At 45.6% G+C, this 25,515-nt stretch overlaps 1 protein-coding gene across 3 annotated transcripts in view; it reads left to right on the forward strand.

The window, feature by feature from the left end:
- Positions 1-25,515, forward strand: part of ATOSA (atos homolog A) — a 408,075-nt gene that overhangs the window by 364,530 nt on the left and 18,030 nt on the right. For all 3 annotated transcript variants that reach the window (XM_085644168.1, XM_085644169.1, XM_085644167.1), the window contains 2 exons: positions 2,889-2,957; positions 14,004-14,203. In XM_085644168.1, coding sequence (XP_085500294.1) covers positions 2,889-2,957; positions 14,004-14,203 — 269 coding nt within the window. The remainder of the gene's footprint in view (positions 1-2,888; positions 2,958-14,003; positions 14,204-25,515) is intronic.

Raw genomic sequence — 25,515 nt, forward strand, 5'->3', positions numbered from 1 at the left:
GAATTAGAGAGATCTCGACCTCACCGAAGGAATATATTACCCCTGCAGACAGTTCTCTATTCCGCCGAAGCCAAATATAATATACTTGTGTCTCGTAAATTACAGGTCATTTCGTCATCCGGTGTACACTTTCTGCCCCTAGTGTAAACCTTTCACCCATCATGTATTTCCTGCAGGCAGAACTGAATAGGTGTGAGTAACGGCGCTCCTTATGATGCGAGTGTCACTTGCGCACGGCCGGCCCGTCCCTCCCACCCGTCCACCCACAGCCGTCCTCCTGTCTTCCCGCAAGCATCAGGCAGGCTGCTCTCATTTCAGTATGATTTGTGAGACGCTTACCGCCACGCGTTACAAGCGTCATGACAGATGTTGGGCCGGGGCTGACAGTGCCATTAACGCGTGTGGGACATTGCACGCCAGATGCCAAAGACTCAAGTTTTTACAGCCGTCTGAGGATGATATGTTGCTTTCAACTGAAGGAAAGGTGCGCCGCAAAGGTGCACAGGCCCACCTCACGATTTTATCTGCCCCCGCCCTCCCGTGACACCACAATCCTTACATCATGAGCCTGCGGCCCAGAAAAAATTAATCATTTGCAATTTGTTTTGGCCACACTCTTCTTGCCCTTTCAGAGGTCTGTTTCAGGTGAGTTTTGATTAATATTACAATCCTGTTGATGGAAATAGCTATAATGGTCCAAAAAACACAAACTGACTGTGGAATATATTTCGTGGCGAGGTGACGCTACCAGTGTCCAAGAACCTTTTTTGTTTTTTGTAAGGTGATGCGTTACGCCGCCAAAAGACACAGCTACCTACTGGCCGCCTACTGTAGGCTTCCATAAGAAGTGAAGCAGATCTTTTCAGAATTGCATTTGTAGGTGACAGTGGAACCTTTAGCTAATCGCCTACTCTTATTTAACTGCACTTTCTGCAAAGCCAAGCTTGTTACAATATTGCGGTGACTTCTCACCCACCCGGGTCGAACTGCACCATCATAACGCACAGTATCTTTTGCTTTTATTACAAGTGCTTCAGTTTGCTCATTCTTCCTTTCCCTTCCCTCGTCTATCATTACGTCCTCACAGACGGCTTGCTTTAATTCTGGAAACATTACTACAAGGGCAGCCCTCCCTTTCGCTTTCGTTGCTGCCTGTTTGTTTGTGGCTTCCCCCTCCCTCGTCGCCCTCCCCCCACCCTCCAAGCTCACACACAGCTGTGGGATTCTCAGGGCTAAGAGAACTTGCACTGCGACCCCCCCCCTCGACCCCCAAGCACTACCCCCGCTGCCTGCCTCTCAACTCCAGCTGCGGCATGTAAAGGTCGTTAACCTTTTCCCCCTTGTTTCATTGGTCCTGTAGTTTTATTTCTCTATTATAGGTCTGACCGGAGAAACAGAGGTCAGATAAAGAAGCATGAGGAGCCCACTGCTACCCTCTGCCAACAAACACGAGTCAGCAACATCTAAGCCACAGTGTGCTCCATCTGGGTTCTGATCTTTTGCAGGTGCTACATTGGAAGTCTCGTCTGATGGAAATCCGCTCATTCTCTTGCTCAATCGATTAAAAACGCCTTTAAGGAACAACACATCCAAAAGCAAAGGTCTTTACTCATCTTACCTCAACCCTAACCTACAACTGTATTTCTATATATACGTCTGTATTATAATGAATTTACTATCATGTAAAGCGCTCTAATACCTGCGGGTCAAGTTTGCGCTATATAAAAGTCCCCCACCTCAAAAAACAAGCATTTGCACTGCAATAGGTCTTGCATTTACCCGAGTTTGACTTATTGGCATTGTAAATGATAAATAAAAGGCATTGTAATTTACAATGCCAATAACTCAAACTTGCGTAAGTGCGAGACCTATTGCATTGCAAATGCTTGTTATGTATTTCAGTTCATCTTCTTAAAACATTCCTGTAGAAAATTCCCATAAAAAACACATAATAAAATAGTGCAAATGTACCAGATATTTTTGCACGCACAAATTTCACAAAGTAAAATGTGGTGAATTTTGGTCAGGAAAATACCACAAAATTGCACGTTTTAAAGCACAGACTAGGGATGAAGCCACTGTATTACTGTGTTTATGGACTGGGTACGGAATACAAAACCCTGTGCACACCGCACTGCATTATTGACATTGACTGGGTATGGTATTACCATTCTAGGCATCAGTTCATTCATAGTGGGGTCTTATTCCGTATTCGGGAACTTTTACAATATAACATAACATCGAATGAGATTTTAAGGCAGATTGTAAGGAGCCAGTTGTGCAGTTCTATATAAGCCCTGAAGCAGTAAATGCTACTACATGTTTGGTCTATTGCATCTTTTTGCAAGACGTGTCATAGACATGGGTTCGTAATACTGGTAGTGATTTAAAACTGTATTTTGTAATCCACCGAATGCCCCTTAGCTTTTTAGATCTATACCAGGAGTAAATTTGCATATGGGTAGGAAATGTGATGAGAGATGGTATAATTGGTTTGAGTTTTGAAAAATTTACTCATCATAAAATGAAGATAAAACTTGAGATGACTTGAACATTGTAAGGAGCATACATCAGGTCAGTATGGACAGCTGAATATAATATTAAAAACCTAAACTAGCATGTTAGCATTACTTGTATGTGTGCGTGCTTTATGTCTGCAGTTGTCAAATTATTTGAAATATTTAGAAAATTAAATTAAAATGCAAGATGTTAATTATAGGATATGGCATAGAACCGAAGGCTGTGTATTAGCGTTTCTCACGTGAAAGCAGTAAGAATTTAAATACAAATTATCTGTGAATTGAGACAAATTGTTTCAGTTGAGCTTATGACAACATTGTAAACTCCGATTTTTATGGGTGTTATTTTTTTTTTTTTTTTTTTTTAAGGGTGTGATTACTTTGGAATCCCTTGGGAAAAGAGGCTATCGAGTACCACCTTCAGGAACAATACAAGTGGTATGTGTCATAGTCATGCGCCAAACTAAAATGCTGATTTACATAGTTTGTCCAAGTAAAATTTGAATTGTAAGCTCTTTCAAAATGAAATCGTTCTAAACTCAACAATATTTGTTATGCTCACACTTTAGCATCGAGACTCTGGTCATGTAAATTTAATTTTAGCAGACTTTATGTACTTTAGAGGACAGCATTATTTACCCTGGGACCTCCTTGGGTAAACAAATAATGTGTATATATAGCAAATGAAGGAAGGCTGATGCAAACTTTTAACTTTTTCATCAAACGAAACTTGCACAATAAAGAATTTCACTGCATCGTAGACGAAAACCTATTTTTGAAAATTGTTTTTTGTACACACAGTAATTAGTCTGCAAAGTGTCTCATAGCTCATTAAGGGAAGCTACAACAAAATATTAGTAACAGTGGTGCCCAAGTGCGCTAGCACCAAGGCTAACCAATAGGGCAAATGGTGCTAAATGACAATTACTAATTACAGCTAATAGAGATTGAGTAGAATGCAGGCATTGGAGATTGTAGAATAATGGGAGCTACTCTTCATGTAAGAAGCATACAACTGTAATGTGAAAAAAGAAAAACTGAATCAAAAATAAAATATAAACATTGTCTAAGTTGCCAATACACCAGTATATTGCACTCCACTATTTTTTGCACATCACTCTTCTATTTTAACCTTTAAAAGACATTTACACCTCCCTAGTCCTAATGCCTAGATAACATCACCTTTTTTCCTACATGTTCAGTTTTGTTCATTGCATTGGGTATTTAAGCTGTCCGACTTGATTTTTGGTCGGCAATTATTACCCAAAGAATGTTACTATTATTTCTGTAAATAAACTTTTAAAGATCCCTTTGTTTGCCAGTGTCGTGATAAGTGGCATGAAATATCTAATGCACCCCAATCCTCTGGGACATTCCATTGCTCTATTGTTTATTAAATAATGTGTATGCTGTGAGGGGTAGGTGTGCTGTTTGATAATGGTTGATATCTCTTTTTGAGTGTCCCCAGTGAAGACCGTCACCAGAGCTAAAGAGCATGACTGGGAGAATTTTCTTCTGGGCACTTGACCTAAACCGTTCTGAAAACTGAGCTTGTTCATTCAGCATACCTGGTCTTTGATCTCCATACCAAAGGCATGGAGTTGTTGACTAGAGAATAAAACTGCCCTGTTCTGTGTGAAAAAATATATAACATTCTCTTCTCACAGCAAATACGTAATAGCTGTCTGCACTTGGGCTGCCAGCTTGAAATAGGACAAAATGTTCAGGTGAGCTCTCTGAGCAGCAACACGTAGGTAGTCTTAAGCGGAAGGCTTTGGTCAAAACCAATTTAAATAAACCATTCTAAATGGAAACCATCCTTTTATGCTTTACAAAAATGTTATTGTTGGACTTCAACATGTCCTGCGTTTCTCTGTGATGAGTTATACCAGGCCACTCTGGGGCAGCTTGGTTCAAGAGTGCAGACTTGATACTGCATAAGTTATGTATTTTCTCCAGGGTTCTGATAAACCAGGTAGTCGGTAAAAGCAGTGTCCCTAAGGCCACTGAAATCCTAATAGCTCATAGTAGACTTTTACATAATGATTTCTCTGCCAGGTTTTCGTGTCTTGGTAACCCGGAAGAATTCTCCTCCCTAAGCCATCCGCTCCCATCTTATGCAGAAATGGACAGTTAGAATATTTTAATGTAGTACTAGATATTTTAGGAAGCCAAAATGTTATTTCATTAAATCTATTTATTCTTATAAGTAGAAATGGCAGCTAAACAAATATTTAGCCATTCCACATGAATAAACTGTGTCCTTGTTTTGACATGGTTAAGTTGCATTGTGATTTATTCCTTTTTTTCTTAAAGGCGTTGGGAACAGCTTCTACTACCTTTCTCTGTACTGTTCATGAAGAGCTTTGATGACACTTTCCACCATCAGTTGTCCACTACTGCAAAACACCTGAATTTGACACTGTGCGCTGTAATGAATTCATCCTCTGTGCGTAGTGATTATCTTATAGGATTTGTTCTGTTCAAAGAGTCATTGCATTGCTGCATCCTATCACGTCTATAAGAAGGATAAGAAGTTGAAAGCATTTTTTTCACATCTTCCATACATAGATTTTGATGCATAAAGGCAGTTTGAACTAACCCCGAAATGTGGTCTAATCTGGTTTTGTATTTTCTGTTAACACATTTTCTCTCTAGACTTCTCAGACGGGGGACTCACCTTGCTAAATGTCAGAAGTGCATGTATTATTCCCTTAAAAGATAAAACCATGCTGCTAGCAAAAACAGACTCTTTTAAAAGCTTTTAAGGCTATGAAACGGAATTAAAGCTCCATCTGTAGATTATTTAGCTTGCCAAAGAAGCTTATGCTCCGTCCCTCTGTAAATAGACCTTAGCAGCTATAGCTATCTTCACGTAATTCTATTAAGCTACCACGTAGTAGGAACCCTATTAGTAGCATGAAAAAGTGTTTGGTGTTGCAATTCTTTTGAATGAAGAGAGAAGGAAAAAAAAAGTGTAACCAATAACACAAAATGAAATAGTGTTTTTGGACTTTCATATTTATTAATTCATGATTATGCTTCCAGTTTATTTTTTGAACTTTGTAAAAGAGATGTTAATAATATCGGTGAAGGGCAAGCCTACTCGACAGCGCAAACTATTTGGTTGCAAAACATCTGTTGTAGGCTTACCAAGAACTTACAGGGGCCTAAATCTTGCACATTGCTTACCAATGAATTTGCTTGCTTATTATCTGATGGGTTTCCTTGTCCCAGCTTGTCTCTCTGGTGTCTGTCCGTACCCTGCACCATAACCTCTTTACTATCTCTAATTGTTGGCTTCTGTCCTTCAACTGCCCACTCGTTTTGCTTAAGCTCTCTTGAGTGTGTGTATTTTACAGCTCCCTTGTGTGCTACTTCTATTTGCCATATACCCTTCCCGTTAACGCTCCGTGCTGCTGTTCCTCTAATATTCCAAACTCTCCTGCCAAAGTGACTTTCCTCTCACTGTGGGGATGGAATCATTGTCTACCTTTATCTGTAGACTTGGGTGCTCAAGGCCAGTTCAAGCAGCAAAGTCATACAAAATTTCAAACTCTAGTCACAACCATGCACAGCAACATATTTCTCAATCCAGACAATTCACTATGTAGGAACATTGATAGAAACAGAGGCACATTTTTTTTCCCTTGGAAAACAATCGGATTCCCATTCAAAAGAAAGGCCTGTCTCTCTGTCAAGTGTCTCATTTAATGACTCATCGGATCTAGTCCCTCCTTGACTTGATGACCTCTTATATAGATGTGGATGTGAGATTTTCTATCAGTTTTGCAGCGTGAAGCTTTTCAGGATTCACATGCTATGCATTATTCCGCCATCTAGTGGTTAGAGCCGGAATTCTCCACTTTGTCGTCCTTTTAAAAAAAAAATGTTTTCGTTTTGTCGACTGGTCCCCCCCCTTTCTTGGTGCTTCCTCTGTCATACGCCCTCCCCCAGAAACGTTCACATTTGGTCGCCATCTTCAGATTCTTCTATTTACACCTTTGGGTCTGGATCCGTGGCTGAAGGCTCTGCAACACAAGGAAGAAAGTTTCTGAGAAGTTCGTCAAAACTGGACAAAATTCTGAGAAAGAACATCTAGGAAGTGGTACTGGAGGAGATTCCTAGAGTTATGGAGTAGATTTCCTCAACGATTTCGAGAATGTCTGGACAGGGGGTTCCCTGTTTGGCATAATGAAGAAGACTCTGCTCCAGTTATGCCCGAATTATCACCACAAATTCTCAAAGAAGGACCATCTCCCAGTCTGCAACCTCTGCCTGCCGATTGATCACCAAAGTTGCAAGACTAAGCGGCTGAGGGCGAGGGAGAATCAGAGAAGGCACACTACACCATGCATAGATTAAAATCAACCCCATCCCTGAGAGATGTGGGCCTGTCGTGCGATGAGGAGGAAAACTTCTCCGAAGGTGCAGAGGGAGAAACATTGAATGCTAACCCGAGAACCGTCGACCTAGAAGCCAAAGGCGACCAAGAAAGACAAGAGACCGCAGGTTAGAGACCTCTACCCCTAAGAAATTGCCTGAAGATCATAAAACAGACTCGAAGGGTGCCTCGTCGTCAAAACGCTTGCCGGTTGAAGGCAGGCCCGAGACAAAGATCCCCTCCGGTCCCTCAAAAGGGGCTCCGCCGGAGCAAAGTCTCCAGAAAAAGAACACTAGTCGAAAGACGGATAAGGAAAAAACGCTTCGATGTTGAAGAAAGAGGTCTTGCGAAGAGCAAAGAAGCTCGACAGCCAATGCGTTCTCGAAGGAATCCTCAATATCGCAGAGGAAATCTATGTCGACCCTCGACCCCGAGGAACGCTCAGCGGGGATCGAGAGGCGACTACTCAAGGCTGAAGTGGCTGCTTTGCATCAGAAGAAAAGAGTTTGAAGCAACATTGAATTAATTTTGAACTCCTACAAAAACTTTTACACCGAAAGACCAGGGCGAGAAGGACATCAAAGAAATCGAACTTCGTTTAACACCTGAACCACAGAAGATGAAAGTGGAGCTCTCCATTGAAGAAGAGCAAGGAGGACTGGGCTTTTTTTTGGGCTGTGAAGAGTCTGAGTAGGCTGATTCTTAGTGGCAGGATCTGAAGATGAACTCTCCAGAGGAGGAATAGACTATTATCCATCGAGACCTCTGTAAGACATTGGCATGTACAACCAGGTCATCAAAGAGGCAGCAAATAAATGTGGAGTACTGATAGAGGAGGAAAGACCACAGTATTTTTCTCTTGCTGGAAATGTTGTTGCAATATGAAGCCAGGAACCAGTTCCCTTCGATGCTGCCTAATGTCCTGGATCAATGAATGGAGGCATTTAGGGACCCCGCCACGTGTCAAGCAGTGTCTCGAAGGACAGAGAAAAAATATAAGTATTCCTCTAAAGACACAGCTTACATCAGGGGTACAGTACCGGCTAATTCAATTATCATCTCTACAGCATGGAAGAGGGCAAACATGCCTTCAACATCTGGTCCACTTCCGAACAAGGAGAGCAAAAGGATTGATCTCATGGGAAGAAAATTTTAATGCAACACAGCCAATCACTGTGCATTGCTAATTCCAACACCCTCCTGAACCGACATGCTTACCAGCATTAGGAGGAGATGACTGAGCTGATGAAGCACTAGCCAGAACAGTACAAAAAGAGCTGCACATCTGGCAGAAGATGGAAAGAACATTGCCAACACCTGCCCAAAATTGGCATAGGATGCGGTAGATTCAGCAAGCAGGCAAATGATGAGGGGTATCACACTACGCCTTCACTCACGGCTGAGAATATCAGGGTTCAAACCGGAGGTACACGCAAATATCTGAAACATCCCATTCAATTGATAACATTTGTTCTGGAGCATGGTTGACAACACCCTAAACCAACTAAACAAAGGTAATGAGACCGCCAAGTTGTTGCTGGAATATGAATTTACCTTGGGAAAAAAAACTAAAGACAAGACGTTTGTCAAAACAGGAACAGTTGCTTTAATGAAACGCTTTGGCCTGTAAACATCAACAGAAACGAGACTGAGGACTGTCTCAACATACATTCGCTCTGTGAGCCATTGTATACATTCGTTGGAGCATCACAAAACGATTTAGATCTTATTTTAGAGAAAGGAATGCAGGACTAGTCATGGGGGGGGAAGTAAATCAGGCCACCTGATGGTGAATACAGATGGGTCTCGACCTTGCGTGAACACAGTGAGGGCCAGTGGGTGTAGTGTCCAGATGTCTGGTATGGGGAGCACATGATTGCTGCGTGTACTGTGTATCTCCTGTGCTCTGTTTGGCTGAGTGTTCCTAACTTCCTGTGGTATCTGACTTTATGCTGTTTTGGAAACACGAGCACCCCTCTGGCCATATGTGCTTTATTCGGACTAAACTCCTAGGACCATTGTGTTGTTGCTTCCGATCTGTAGGACTAATCTGCGTTTTTCCTGTTTGCATTTTTTCCGGCCGCTTACTTGCCACCCCACCTGTGATCTGTCAATCAATAGCCTCTAGTTGAATTTTCAACTACATCATTTACCCCACACTACATGACAGGTACATTGTTGGGGGCTTGTTGTGTTACTGTTTCGATTACTACTGCTTCCCTATTTATTTGCATTCTAGCCACTTTGAGGACTGCGTTTTTGCAGCAGGAATGCCCAATTGTAGGAACACATAAAAACAGTACAACAATGAGAACTGGCAGCACTGACTTAAACAGTCCCGCAAACCACCAAAGAAGCCAGGCAAAATAGCTTTCATACCATTCGTGCTTTGGGCCATCATCCTCCTTATGCCTGTTTGTTTGCTATCAATGCAGTGTTTGGATGCCAAGTGTGAGCGTCCTGTTAGCCACATCACTGCCTGGGATGAAAGTACAGCAGGATGCACCAATCTTGGCACCCCCCATCCCCATTGCGGTCATCGAGTCCAACAAGTACTGATGTTGCATCACCATGAGGCGGATGTGTCTCTGTTCTTCCTTTATTGCATTAAGACTGAGCTCAGTACTGTTCATTATTTACAGCAGCACGGTCCTGGTTATTTGTAACCAGCGGGCGTTTACTTTCGTTTGCATGGTGAAAAAGGGTACAGACCCTCCTGCATTTACTTATGTGTCAGAAAACAGTCTGAATTCTTCCAGAAAGTCCGTATACTAAACCTAGCCAAAATAATCGGCAGTTCTTTCTTCTCGAGCCTGATGCAACAGAGTTGTTTTCTTCTGTAGCGAATGTTGGTATGACTCTGACAGATCTTCTCCGAGGATGACCAGGGTCGGGGTGTGTATGGTGGCAAGGGAGCAAAGGCCACACCATCCGAATACAAGCTGGGAGTATCCAAATTCCCCACACTGCCAGCACAGATTCATCAACGTGGAGGTGCCCCACTGCGTCCGGTATGTACAGTATTGCTCCGTAGGTCTAATTTGTGGCGAATTGAATCATTCCTTTGCCTCTGAAGCACAAAGAATACAGTGTAGGTTTCCGTACAATTAGGGGTTGGCACTTACCCCTAACCACGTGTACCTACCTAGGAAGAGGATCGGTGTGGCGCAGCGTCCAGAGTGACTGACTCCTGAGCACGGGGCTCACAGTTCGATCTCCGGCGGCAGCTCAGGTCAGCATCATGTGACTCTGGGCAATAGCTCACCTAATATCCCCAGCGGCCCCCCAGCGCCTGGATACCCTTAGGGGTGATACATTTGCGCTTTACAATTGTGGAAATTATATTTTATATATTCTCAGTGTCCCATATTTCCTGACGGGGGTTATCTATGCTGGAATTTAACCCTCCCTTATGTGACTCATTTCCCTTTGTATCATCAAGGTGGATGTCCCTACACTGGAACACTTTGTCTGGCATAAATTTGTTATTAACAAAGACTGCCCCACATACGCTTAGCGCCACCCGGGGACCACAAACAGAAGCAGAATAGGGCGTTTGTGCACTGGTGTATAGTGCTGGGGTATTGGTCTCATATCGAGTCATGTTCACTACGACTTTATGGGGTTCTACTCTATTTGTGTGAATCTTGGCCTTAATCCTACATGGGTACAGGTGGAAGAGGCATTATGTTCTTTTGGGGTCTACCTCTTGAGATAAATAAAGCCTGTCTGTGCCTACTGCATGTAGCATCAGTGAGCATGCATGATGGGGCTGATGTCTGGGTGCCCATAGCGTTCATGTGCTGATACAAGGTGTAGTGTAAAAGTGCGCTGTGTTTTGCGTGTGGAATATTAGTGTTGGGTTTAGTGTAATTGTAAGTGATGTTGGAGAGACCCCTGCCAAGCACTGTAGAAATTTCAGGATAGGCTCCATTTGACTAGGCAACTTTTTGGCTATAGATGGTATGCGGCCACACCCCTACTAAACCGAGGGTATACAATGGTACAATAATGCATAACTTTTGAAAAAATTCAGGTCTTGGTAAGGTTTCCGGAGTAGACATCTGCAGTCTTCCCGAGATTGGGAGTTTCCTTCGCCCTATTGAAAGTGTTAAAAAGAGTTCATTTGCACATGTCTGTAAAATAGAAAACAGTCAGCAGTCTTTGACTTGCACACTTGGGCCTGGTTGGGGTTCTGAAAGTAGTCTGCTGAGTTGATGGGCTGCTGTAAAGGTGGTTCACTTGTGGCCCAACTTCAGACCTGTTGGATAAGAGCTGTTGTTTGCTGTGTAATGATAATACATCCTTATGTATTATTATTAATCAATCTTGGGGTTTCCTGCACCAATCATTTTTAGGATTTTGATCTCTTTTTTTAATTCGCACATTTGGGGAACCGATAGGTGGCCCCAATTGCGGTAATTATTTAGAAATTAAGTGGTGAATGGTTATTCATGGGTCACCTGGGTCTTTTGATCATGAGTCATCGTCCCTCACGCCTCATCACAGCAGGAAGGGATATTTCAGTAAGGGTGTGATCTCGTCTAGTTAGCTGCTTACTATGGGCATCGCCAGTCTTCTAGCCTCCTACCTTTCTTAATGTGTGCAGAAGTAATGTTATTGATGCGGGCAGTGTCTTTTGACCTATGCGTGCGCGTGGCGATGTAGAAGAGGGGGTGGATTGCAATTTGGTGTTTAATGCTGGCATCGTGCTCTGAGGTCACATGACTGCCCCTCTAGCTCTGGCATGTGGCGTGCACTGTGATTCTTCTTAGTGGCGCCAAGTGTTCTGGTCATGCCCTTATATTAGAGACTTCTTTTGTTCGGGTATTGGGTTTCCTTTTTGCAGGTCTTTTGGGCGCTTCCCTGGGTTCTCATGTGATTTGGTTATTTTTATTGTCGTTTACCAGAGAGAGTCGCAGAGCTGTCCCACGGCCTCCATATGTTTCTGCTGTGGCGGTGTTCGAGATTGGGCTGACGTGCTCCCCTAGACAAAGTGTGTAAGGCCTTGAGTGCTGTCAGCTTGATTGCTAGGTGAGCATATTTCTGAGCTCACACAGAGTAGAGATGGATATTTGCGGACCTACCTCTTTCCAGCATCCCCTCTCCTTTTGACTACGCCCCACCTGAGATTTTTGGGCCTGCTGTCCTCAGCTATGACCAGAGACTTCCAATCCTGGGACATGCTACCTTTGATGTTTTGGAGAGACATGACCCGACGAGGAGGATTTGGGTGTTTTGGAGAACTTGGGGGGGAAAGGAGGAAGCAGGATGTTGCCCAATGGAGAGTCCGGTGCAGGGCCCTAACTTAGTTGTATTTCGCCTGATGCGGGTAACGGACTGGGATGATCGATTGTTCTGATAAGCTCCCTACTGACTCCGCACCATGCGGTGGTTTGTGAATAAACTGAGTTTTGTGGGGGACACCATTTTCCCAAGCGTGTGGGAAATCTGGCTCCTGATACTGGAACATCACCTTGTTTTGGAACCAAGAAGGGGCCTCTGTTGGCCTGGAGGCAGTTGAAGGATGGGGTCTTTTCGACTTGGGTCCCGTCCTAGTGACTTGGGTGAGACCGGAGTGCCTGTTTTTATGCTCTGGTCAGGGGAGTCGCCCTTCCCTCTCATCAGACTGTCCTACCCCTGGAGCACGTCCAGTCAGCCCTGCCCCAGGGGGTCAGCAGCATAGTGGGGCCTAGGCTCCTGCAGGCATCCAAATGGTGGACTCTAGTGCAGATTCCCAATCAATACAACATACTGCAGCCTTGAGTTTCTCGAATGCAAGTAAAGACTTGATATTTCGAGTGTTGTCTTACTAGTCTTTATTCTGAAATGTGTATTGAGGTGTTCATGAAGTGTATGTTCTGCAATGGGGTTCAAATCTACTGCGTATTTGAGTTTTGTGTTGGTGCAATGGTACTGTCTCTCCTGGCAGTTACCCCTCCCTGCTGTGGTTGCGGTCCCTGTTGGGCTGGGCTCCCTGTCTGCTACTGCTATGGCCACATGTTTGGCCAATGACCTAATCCTTGTTGCGGTGGTGTGGTCGCTAACTAATTTTGCTATAGCTGAATGTGAGGTGCATTCGGGTTGGTCTGGGCTTGATTTTGTGGTTGGGGATTTTGCGGGGACTTGCCTAGGCTTAGCGATCTTTGCTCATGATAATCCTTTAACTGGAGTCTGCCATGTGACCCATTCTGTGGCAATAGAAACATTCTTTGAAATCTGCCTGTTGCCAGCCTCCCTGACCTCTGCTGTTCGGACTGGGTTGAAACCCTCTGGGATTCTGAGGCAGAGCTTCAAGACTGTTGCCATTTGCACGCTTGCAGCCAACGCAGCCCCCTCAAGGACAATCTTTTTCTTTTTTGTTGTACTAGCTTAGCGGTGTCTTGTTGGGCTTGTTCCTGCCTCTTCCCAGTGGGCTGTTATGTAGGAGGGCCGTGTGGCTGACTACCCTTCCCAAGCTCAGAGTCCCTTCCCGTGTGATTGGCAGGCACAGTTCCTTGGGGTAGTTTTCTGTTTGCTTTACATGCTGAATTTCCTAGGGTAGTTATGTGCCTGGGTAACGCATTTGGGAGCAGGAAGGGGCTCCAGGCGTGTGGAATGCACCAGATAGTGCCAGGCGGCCACGTCTGGGTCACCTCTCTAGATGTTCAAGTGCAGCGGTGTCGATACGGTTTAAGCTAAGTGATGGGTGCTCTGGCTGTCACTGCCATTGCCACTGTGTTCCTTGACCCTGCTTACCGTCCTATCTCGGGGCAGGGGGCCATAATGCATGTGTGTGTCACGGTCCCAGCTCCCTTCCTCCCTGCATACCCTGTTGGTTATCAGGGTTTTCCTTCTTTTGGTATCATACACTTCCTATACATGTATTTATCTGAAAATGTGAATTCCTCTGCCATACCCAAATTGGTAAAATTAATGCTGCATAATGTTGCCAGCAGGACGAAATAATATGAACCTACCTGAAAAGATATATTTCATCATTTGTCTCTGCGTCCAAAAGATTACTGTTTCTTGTACAGCTTTGTTCCTGTTAATTAAGTTAAAAATTATTATTCTACAGAGGCATTATGAAAAAATAATTATAATTTGTCACTTTTCAGACCTTATTTAATCCCAACAAGACTGTGGTGAAAATGTTTGTTGTTATATATGACTTACGAGACATGCCAGCCAATCAACAAACATTCCTACGACAAAGAACATTTTCTGTTCCTGTGAAAAAAGAAATAAATGGAAACATCAATGAAGAAAATATTTTGCAGATTGAAGAAAAGACGTTACGCTACCTCATACATCTGAGGTAATTGACCATAATAGAGGGGGGGGTATTGAATATTATATACAGGTGCTATGCAGAGCATGACTGGAGTTACTATATTTAAATTTATGTTTTGTTCACGTTGTCTATTTGAACATGAAAATTGAAAAACATACACTGTGTTTGCAAAGAGGATCTCTAACCCCTAATTAGCATCAATTCTCCCCAACAAGGCTCCTGTGATGAAATTTCAAAGAATATAGTCCATCCCTGCCAAGAACCATGCATCAGGCGTTAGACTAGCGCATTTCAGTGTGCTGGTCTGCATCACCGCACTGAAGTTGCAAAGTCACGCATCATGGTGCCTCCTGAGCTGTCAAGCCAGAGTGCTGCCACAATCCCGGCGGGCTTTAGGGGCTGGCTCATGAGCTGCTTGCAGCTCTTTCCGCTACAGTGTATTATAACCAACACAGGACACCTTACCCCCTCCCCCCCCCCACCCCCCCCCCCCCGCCCGGACCAGACACCGCGCAGCATCATTGACATCATAGGAATTATTGCCTAATGGCTTGGCTCCTGACTGACACCTAATTGTGAGAGACACATTAATGGGTGGGGGTGAGTCACTGGGTCAGTGCTACTGGCACCTGCAGTGTGCGCCGGCAGCATTTCAAAATAATTTGACAGCAGTTGTCAGTGTGGGCAATTGAATGTCAGTGCACCTCCTTCTCGCTGCTCGCACCACAGCACTATGAATGAGGATTGGTTCCTGCAACCCAGAACCACATCATGACCACAGATTCATGCGGGGAAGGCGTTGGTTGGCGCCAGCCTGGGAGTCTACAACAAGTCATTGCGGGCTGGCCGCCAAGTTGGGTGCCTGCCTGTTGCAGCAGTGCTGGCTTGCCTCAAGAAGTAAGTGCCTGAGAGAGAGTGAGCGTTATTAATCTGTCCAAAGTAAACTTGTGCTATATCTGCTATTTATTTGATTTTTAAAGACAAAAGCCACACTGGTGCATAACTCTATTTTACATGAGTTGTTTAGAAATCGGTCAGTATTCCTTTGCAGCCAGTAATGTTGGGGACATGAATGAACAGCCTGATAGGGAGCAGTTTCAATGTCCATTTTTAATTACTAATAGATCTGAGTCCCGTGGGGGACCCAGCCCACTTAAAGCCCCGTCTTGCATTGTCTTTACCCTCTGTGCCCCAAGTGCCTCATGCTGTGCAATAGTTCACAAGATCCTTTGTAGCCAAAGAGCTCGACCTATCGGTCCGTGTACCCCAAGTCCTCTGACCTCTGTGTACCTTAACTCATCACCTAGTCTGCGTGGCCCAAGTGCTTCTCACACTGCCCGATATCTCATCCCTGTCGAGACTAGCCGCGAAGAAGAATGTTCAGAGATCGGTGAAAGAACAATGTGATCCCTCTGTCTAGAAGCTAAAGGAAGAAATTAAGGGCCCGGTTCTGTGCTGAGGTTCACATATGTTGACGAGGTTTCAAAGAGCGCACACGATAAAAACACCACTTGCCTGCTCTCCAGCCAATGAAGTTCGGTTACTGGATGGGTTCCCTTTGTGCCTGTGTAATGTATAGCAGAAACAACATGGTCTACAGAATAGATGTATTCTGCCGCAGGCCTCAGATTTCTTTCATACAACTTCCCCCAGCCCCAAACCTTGGCAACATCTGTTGCTATGCACATAGCCATTGGTGTGTAGACATGGGTTCATGATGAAGACTCTAGAATAGATCTCATGGAACAACAATGCAAGCTGTTATTGTGGCTATGTAAGAGATGAGCACTAGTGTATATTCTAGGGCTCATGTGGGGGATTCTCCTAAGCCTTCCATGGTGTCTGCAGGGTTGGAGTAGGGGTGATAATGTCAAGTCCATAGTTCCTGCAGTCACTTCTTTCCAGTGCCTGGTGTCTCCAACTGTGTCAGGGAACTTTGTTTATGGGTGGAATTGAGGGCTGCACTGGCATTCTTACTCTGAGATACACCAAAACTGCGACAACTCAGCATATTCTCCTAACTTCTGGGCCATCAACACAGCTTTGCATCTCCTCTCTTGACCATCTACCTGTCCCGCAGGAGATACTCTCTCTCCTCTCCTGCTGTGCAGGCTGCTCGGTGCAAGAACACTCACAGCTGTCACTCTGCTATTCCCATGGTGTTGTTCAATTTGTGTTCCTTTCGGAGTGTATCTCTAAACATGTATTTCACTTTGCTTCTTCTTGGGTTCTCCAACAGATCTTTAATGTTCCTCTTGCTCCTAAATCGGCATTGTACGTGATTGGCACCCATCTCCCACTTTGTAGGCTTGGGAGGGGTAGAAGGAATCATACACCTACTTTCCATCTTCATTATGGGGTCAGCTTTTTCCTAATCTGCTGTTAGTTGGAGGTTACAACTGCATTTACATCCGTAGGGGTGGGCAAATAGTGCTACCACTGCTGATTCAGGATATAGCAATTGTGTCCACACACTCTAGCAAACTAAAGTAGCAGAACACATTTCACTGAGATCAGCTTAGATTTGTACGGGGTGGGAGGAGATTTGGCGAGTTCTAAGGGTACATAGGTCCTTCTGATATTTTTCGATGAGGCACGATGTATTTGTTATTTACTATTGCCATACATTTTTCATTTCTAAATTTCCAGTCGACTACTGTTCCAAAGCACGTATTGAATATAGCAGTAACATCCACATGCAGTCTAGCTGCCAGCTCATACACACAAGATAATTGGATTCTGGAGAGAGGCTGTGAGCACACAACTGCACACGCCTTTCTCTTTTCAGCAGGCTAGATTAAAATGAAAAAGAAGAGCCATGCTAGATGTTTTGTCACCCTGGACATTTCACTGCCTGTGTCCCTCTATGTTGCATATTTTAAATCCATTTTAAATACCTCTTGAAGTGTCTAGTCCCTAGTTTGGGCAATTGACCTGTCTTGTTTTATTTATGCAGATTGTATAACCTGTTTAATTTTTTTCTTGCAAAAAGTATAAGCCTGTACTGTTACTCCTTTAGCAGTAAGACTTTTAGTACAGCAAATGCAGTTTCAAACTGTGTTGCTCGCCAGGTGCATGTTAGGTGGGATCCATATGTAATTCCCAGTTGTGACTGACTTGGCCCCAGCCCTACCGGCCTGTCTCCACCCATAACCTGATCCTGCAAAATCCCAGTGTGTCCTGCAGCCAGCAACCTCAAACCCTGGAGGACCTGCCTGCATTCAACCACAAAGACTGTGTCTCCCGTGAACACTGGATTTGTTCATCTCCAACCTCTGGCTCTGGCCGGACACAGCAAATCCGCACCACTCTGCACCTGCCGTCCACGGCCTGAACTCGAGTGGGCAAACACCACGAGGAGGTCCCCCAGGCATTCCTGACCCGAGATCCGGCGACTGCTGACCTGCCTCAAACCTCCAACCGAAACCTGCAGCCTATATCCGGAAGGTCCCTTCAACCGCGACCAGGAACTGGTAAGAAGTTTCGACCCTAAAATGCACCCCTGCACCTGACGCCTCACGGCCTTGGGCGGCCAAACCCACTGTGCCTAACCAACCCCAAGATCCCAACTTACCTCTCGAAGTGGTGGTCGTACTCAGAAGACCTTCGTCCCCAAGCCTGCAGTGCCTTTGCAAACTGGGGGTTCCCCATTGCAAACAATAAGGCGCTGTACGTCAAAACAGAACCCTGCACCCGGCTGCCCTAGTGTTCCTGAGGGTGTACCTTTTGGTGATACTTTGTTTCCCCACTTGCCCTGAGCTAAAGTCTAGGAGCTTTGCTCCCACAAACAAGTGGCCTGCTCGTCAGCAGCCACCAACCGGAGGCCCCCTACCCCCATTGGATAACATTGGGCCTCAGCACTCTGCACCCGGCTGCCCTAGTGCCACTGAGGGTGCATCCATGACCCTGGGGGACCCCAGAGTCTACCCCCAGAACCTCACATTCCATTACCGAATACTTACCTTAAAACCGATAACACTATTTTCCTCCATAGGATAACATTGACTGTTTTTCTTGGAAGTTTGTAAACCTAAATTAATTCTTTAAAATTGTACTATCTAACAAAAACTATTTTACTTACCTGTTTGCAGGAAATGTCCCAGAGTAGTATCCAGGTATACTACTCTGTGTAAGAAAAGTAATCTCAAAAGTAACTTACCTGTGATCTTACTCAAAATCCTATAAAAAGTATATGTACTGTATTTACACAGCATTGTATTTCTCAGAAACAATACTGTAAGTCAAAACAAAGTGCATATACAATTGCAATCTAAACTGTATATGTACTGCAAAGTACTTATCTTGCCAGGCTTGCTTGGTTCTAGGAAATAAAATAACTAAGAGAATATTTTTATACAAAAACAATTGGTCTGAAGTTCAGTCTTTGAGTGTGTGAATTAATTTGCTGACAGAGTGTACAACAAATGTCAAACACTGTCCTCTGATAAAGCCTTACTGCTCGGCCACACTACCACAAATAGAGAGTGAGGTGCTAACTTTACCTTTGCCTACCTTTGGGGATCCACTGGACTCTGTGCATACTTTACCTCACTTTGCTATAGTATACACAGAGCCAGCTTCCTACTTTGGTGGATCAGCGGTGGGATATACAACTTTGCATTTGTTGAACTAATTGTTTACCACCTGATCACTCGACAGAACTCTTAAATTGTGCATTTAGCATTATGATTTTTCAAATTTTTACAAAATTACTAAAAGTCTTGTTAGGGCCTTGGTCAAGTCCCTGTAGAATTTTAGAAAAAGAAAGTCACTTTAGCTAGGGTTAGAAACTTTTTAACTATGTTTCAAAACAAGAACCCAGCTGTTAGTGAAAAAAACCACAATGTCATAGAGGACCTGGGTGAGGAGCTTGACCTCATCCCTTACCTTCACTTGTCTTTCAAGGAGGTAAGGTCCCTGTGCAAAATTAAAAACATAACCTTGGGGTTCCTTCCCACCAAACAAAAGCTCTAGGAGCTGTTGGCTGGGTATGCTAAGGACCACCCATCTGAAAATTGTGAAGACCAGTCAGATGAGGAAGAAGAGGGAGAGGATGACCAGGTAGATCAACCTCCCCTACTTCATAGGGATGAAAGGGCCCCAGTGGCCCTGACTCAAAGAATCAACCTCTCCGAACCTAGATCCCACACAGGTGGGTCAGGCACTACTAAGGACATTGGGGAAAGCCTCAATGAGGAGGACAGCCTTTTAGCAAGGTTGACCAAAAGACTGGATCTAGAGACCAGGTCGCTGGCTCTAGAGGGAGCAGGGATGGGCCTAGCACCCATCAATGGTGGCAGCAATTTACTTAATAAGGATAAAGAGCAATCTTATGATACTAAAATCCCCAAAGGGATTGTCCCTAAATATGAAGAGAGTGATGATATCACAAAATGGTTCACAGCCTTTGATGGGGCTTGTGAAATGAGAAAAGCGAAGAAGTCACACTGGGGGGCACTCCTTTGGGAACTGTTCTCTGGTAACTGCAGAGACAGACTCCTGGCCCTTTCTGGGGAAGCTGCTGGGTCTTATGACCTCATGAAGAGAACTCTGATTGGGGGATTTGGACTCACAACTGAGGAATATAGAATTAGATTTAGGGGAGCTTCCAAAACCAATCCTGGATTGACTTTGTAGACTAATCAGTTAAAACACTAGATGGTTGGTTAACTGAACACAATGTGCATGATTTCAATGAAATTAACAATTTGTTTATGAAAGAACATATTTTAAGTAATTGTACTAATGAAAAGTTACATAAGCATTTACTAGACCTAAGTCTAATTCCTCCCCAAGAATAGGGAAGAAGGCAGACCACTGGGTCAAGACAAGGGTGACAAAAACAACCACTGGGGGTGACCAAAAGAAAGGGGTTACAAAACCTCCCCAGGCGAAAGGTGGTGACAATCCCCAAGGTAAAAAGCCTGAGTCCTCTAAAGGGCCCCAAAAACCTGCTCAGGGGGGTGGTTCCAAACCTCTTTCTAGTCCAATAATGGTTAAAGGGGAAATACATTTGATCCTTTAAAGGCATGGTGTAACAACTGTAAGAAGTTGGAACTATTAACTGGAGATGCGGCTTGCCCAAACAAGAAGCTCCCTAGTCCTACTACAGCTACTCCTGGTGTAGCAAGTCTCCAGATGGGATCAACAGTGTGCCAAGAGCAAATCTGGTTGCACACTGAAGCAGTTCTAGTTTCAGAAGGGGTAGTTGAGTTTGACACTGTAGCTGTGTGGCCACCCAACTTAAAGAAGTATTTACATTACCCTTAGATCATAGGATCTAGGATAGAAGCTCTGACTGATACAGGTGCCAGTGTCACTATGCTGAGAGATACACTGGTTTCCCCTGAGTAATACTTGATTGGGAGAACTTACCCAGTCACCAATGCTGACAGTGTTACAGCTAACCATGCAATGGCTTAGACTTGTTGGGAGGAGGGTTACTAGCCTAAAACAGGTAGTGGTCTTGTCAAAGCTACCAGCTGCATGTCTGCTTGGCAATGACCTGGAAACCTCAGCATGGGCTGAGGTTGTACTGAAATCCCATGCAGCAATGCTGGATATCCCTGAGATGGTGTGGCTTAAAACAAGAGCACAGAGCAGAAAACAGGGTGAAAAAGAAGTGTTGGAGCCTGAAAGTATGGCCCAACCTTCCAAGAGGAAAGGTAAGAAGACTGGGGAACCAGCTTCTGTACAGCATAGGATCAGGACCCCTCTACTCAGGGAGAGTACTTGGACACCCTAGAGGGAACTGAGCCTAAGGAGCTTTATCCTTACCAGGTTGAAAACGTAGGCCCAGGGGGACCCTCTAGGGAAGAGCTGTGGCATAGGAAAAAAGGAGATGTCAGTGGTACCCACAGAGTTTATTGGGAAGAGGGACTACTGTACACTGAGGCCAGAGACCACAACCCTGGAGCCACTATGAGTGGTAGTGCCTCAGAAGTACAGGGAGTTTTTCCTAACTTTAGCTCATGAAATCCCTCTAGCTGGGCATTTGGGCCAAACCAAAACCTGGGAAAGGCTAGTTAGCCAGGTTTACTGGCCCCAGATGTCTCAGAAGGTGAAGGAGTTTGTCAGCTCCTGTGTCACCTGTGAAGCCAGTGGCAAGACTGGTAACCAACCAAAGGCCCCCTTAATTCCACTACCAGTGGTGGGGGTTCCCTATGAAAGGGTAGGTGTGGACATAGTGGGTCCACTTGAACCTCCCACAGCATCAGGGAACAAATTAATTGTAGTGGTAGTGGATCATGCCACTAGGTATCCTGAGGCAATTCCCTTAGAACTACTACAGCTCCTGCAGTAGCCAAGGCCCTCATTGGTGTCTTCACCAGGGTAGGGTTTCCTAAGGAGGTGGTTTCAGACAGAGGGTCCAACTTCATGTCTGCTTACCTAAAACACGTGGAAAGAGTGTGGAGTGCAGTACAAGTTTATCACACCCTATCACCCACAAACCAATGGCCTTGTTGAGAGATTCAACAAGACATTGAAAGGCATGATTATGGGGCTCCCTGAAAAACTCAAAAGGTGATGGGATGTCCACTTACCATGCTTGCTTTTCACTTACAGAGAGGTGCCACAGAAGGGAGTAGGGTTTTTCCCCTTTGAACTTCTGTTGGCCATCCTGTAAGGGGACCACTCCACCTTGTAACAGAGTGTTGGGAGAAGCCTCTCCAAGAACCCAAACAAGATATTGTGGACTATGTGCTTGCCCTAAGGTCCAGAATGGCTGAGTACATGGAAAAGGCATCCAAGAATCTTGAAGCCAGCCAGGAGTTTCAGAAGCACGGGTATGACCAAAAATCTACACTGGTTGAATTTCAACCTGGGCAGAAGGTGTGGGTTTTGGAACCAGTGGCACCGAGCGCTCTCCAGGACAGATGGAGTGGCCCTTACCGTATCCTAGAAAAGAAGAGTGAGGTATCCTACTTGGTTGACCTGGTCACAAGCCGGACACCCAAAAGGGTTATCCATGTGAACCGCCTTAAGCTCTTCCATGATAGGGCTGACATCACCATGCTAATGGTGACTGAGGATCAGGAGACCGAGAGTGAACCTCTCCATGACCTCCTCTCATACAGCCCACAAGATGGGTCAGTGGATGGAGTTGTCTTTTCAGACACTCTGCCCAACAGCAGACGGATTGCAAGCAAGTCTTGCAGCAGTATGTTAAGCTCTTTTCCTTGACCCCTGATCAGACAAACTGGTGTACCCACGATGTGGACACTGACAGTTCACCTGTCAAAAACAAAATCGATCGCCAGTCTGATGAAGTCAAGGAAAGCATCAGAGCTGAAGTCAGCAAATGCTGGAGTTGGGGGTTATTAAACCCTCTGAGAGCTCCTGGGCCAGCCCAGTGGTTCTAGTCCCCAAGCCTCATCCACAGGGTGGAAAGAGAGAAATGAGGTTCTGTGTAGACCGTAGAGGGCCCAACTCTGTCACCAAGACAAATGCTCACCCTATCCCAAGAGGAGATGAACTGATAGATAAATTGGGTGCAGCCAAGTACCTTTGACTTACTTGCAGGGTACTGGCAGATTGGTATGGCCCCAGGAGCAAAAGAAAAGACCGCATTCTCCACACCTGATGGGCATTATCAGTTTACTGTTATGCCCTTTGGTTTAAAGAATGTCCCTGCCACCTTCCAGAGGTTGGTGAATCGAGTCCTTGCTGGATTAGAGTCCTTTAGTGCAGCTTATCTAGAAGATATTGCTGTCTTTAGCTCCACCTGGCAGATCACCTGATCCACCTTGGGAAAGTTTTAAATGCCCTGCAAACTGCAGGCCTGACTATCAAGGCATCCAAATGCCAGATAGGGCAGGGCACTGTGGTGTACCTGGGTCACCTTGTTGGTGGAGCCCAAGTACAACTTTACAGCCCAAGATCCATGCCATCCTGGACTGGGCAGCTCCAAGAACCCAGACCCAAGTCAGGGCATTCCTTGGCCTGACTGGATACTACAGGAGGTTTGTGAAGGAATATGGGTCCATTGTGGCACCCCTCACAGCACTCACCTCCACGAAGATGCTTAAAAATGTAAACTGGACAGTTAGTTATCAAAAGGCTGTTGACACCCTGAAAGAGGCTATGTGCTCAACACCGATTCTCAAAGCTCCAGACTATGCCAAGCAGTTCATTGTGCAGACTGATGCCTCTGAGCTAGGGATAGGAGCGGTCCTATCCCAGACTAATGATGCAGGCCAAGATAAACCTGTTGCTTTTATAAGCAGAAGACTTCTCCCCAGGGAGCAGTGTTTGAGTGCCATTGAGAGGGAGGCCTTTGCTGTGGTTTGGTCCCTGAATAAGCTGAGACCATACTTGTTTGGTACTCACTTCCTAGTTCAAACTGATCACAGACCTCTCAGATGGCTAATGCAGATGAAAGGTGAAAATCCTAAACTGTTGAGGTGGTCCATCTCCCTACAGGGACTTTGTAGTGGAACACAGACCTGGGACTGCACAGGCCAATGCAGATGGACTTTCCATGTTCTTCCACTTAGAAAATGAAGACTCTCTAGGGAAAGGTTAGTCTCATCCTCTTTAGTTTGAGGGGTGGGGGGAGAGAAAGTGCCTTCTTTCTGCATGGTTGCCCACACTTTTTGCTGAATTGCTGATGTGATTTGACTGGGTGTGCCCTGGGCTCCTGATAATCAGGTACCTAGGGCCTATGTTCTTTCCCTAAAACTGCATTGAAGCCTAAACCCAATTGGCATCTCTGGCCACAGGTCAGCCCCTGGTAAATGGTACCCAGGGCCCTGTGACCAGGAAGACCTCTAAGGGCTGCAGCACTTATTGTGCCACCCTTAGAGGCCCTGCGCCTTTACACACACACACACTGCCTTTGCAGGCTGCATGTTTTGGTGTAGAACAAAGTGAAGAGTCGACATGGCACGCATCCCTGTGTGCCATGCCTACAACCCACTGCCCTGGCATAATTAATCACCCCTGTACCTGGGTGCCCTATGCCAGTGGTGAGGGTACAGGTGCATGAGCCCTGTACAGTGTCTAAGTCCATTCTTAGACATTGTAAATGCAGTGCTGCCATTAAGAGTATATGATGCTGGGAGCTTGTCATTACAAACTCCATAGCACCATAATGGCTACACTGAAAACTGAGAAGTTTGGTATCAAACTTCTCAGCACATTAAACCCACACTGATGTCAGTGTGGGATGTAATGAAAAATGCACACAGAGGGCATCCCCCTAAAAACTAACTAACCACTTGTGTCCAGGCTGAGTTGCTGCTTTCAGCTGCCACCACCAGACATGTTTCTGGACCCCTGGGTCGAGAACCTGCTTCTGTATGGGGCCTGAAACAATGCACATCCTGGGACTAGGTGGCAAGACTCCTTCCCCAGGATGGGGAGGGTCACGAAGGGGAAGCTTCAAAGCCATACCGCCTTTTTGAGCCTCCCCAGACCATTCGCTGCTTTCAGCAACTGGTCCCCACTGATTCTACCCCCCACTTTGGGCGGGAGACCCGGCGGGAAAAACAAGTGAGGGAGAGAGGTCTGGCCACCTCTGCCAACTCCACCCCTCATGTGGGGGAGGCGAGGTGAAGCACAGCTCCGAGTCCCTGCCATCTTGAGGATGGGGGGACCCAACCTACCAGGGACCGGCTCCTTCCCCCCCCTCCCACTGGAGGGTGGCACAATGGGGGCGGGGTACCCACCCCAGGGAAGGGACCCATTGGTCCCTGCCCTTTACCTGTCTGTAACAACCTTAAATCTAGTATTTAGGGGCACCCTGAACTTTGCCTCCTCAGATCCAGAAACAACAAGAAGAAAATAAGGACCGAACAGCCGTGCAGCCAGCTAACAAGAGGAAGACGCCCACTGACTTGGACTCAGCCCTACAGGCATGTCTCCCCTCGAACCTGCTCCTGCAAAATCCCGGTGTATCCTGCAGTCAGCAACCTCAAAAACCCCGGAGGACCTGCCAGCCTTCACATCCAAAGACTGCTTCTCCCGTGAACACCGGATTTGTTCATCTGCAACCTCTGGCAGCAGCCAGAGACCGCGAATCCAGACCACTCTGCACCCTCCAAACCCGGCCCGAGCTCCAGTAGAAAAGCACCACGAGGAGGACACCCCGGAAATCCTGACCCGAGATCCAGCGACTCCTGACCTGCCTCAAGCCTCTAGCCGACACCTGCAGCCTAAATCCAGAAGGCCCCACTAACCGCGACCCGGAGCTGGTATGAAGATCCGACCCCAAAAGGCACCCCTACACATGCGCCCCACGGCCTTGTGTGCCCAAACCGACGGTGCCTAACCAACCCCTAACTTCCCAACTTAACTCTCGAAGTGGTGGTCGCACCCAGAAGTCCTTTGTCTCC

The sequence above is a fragment of the Triturus cristatus genome, chromosome 3_1 (genome assembly GCF_964204655.1).
Source record: "Triturus cristatus chromosome 3_1, aTriCri1.1, whole genome shotgun sequence".
In the NCBI taxonomy this organism is placed as follows: domain Eukaryota; kingdom Metazoa; phylum Chordata; class Amphibia; order Caudata; family Salamandridae; genus Triturus; species Triturus cristatus.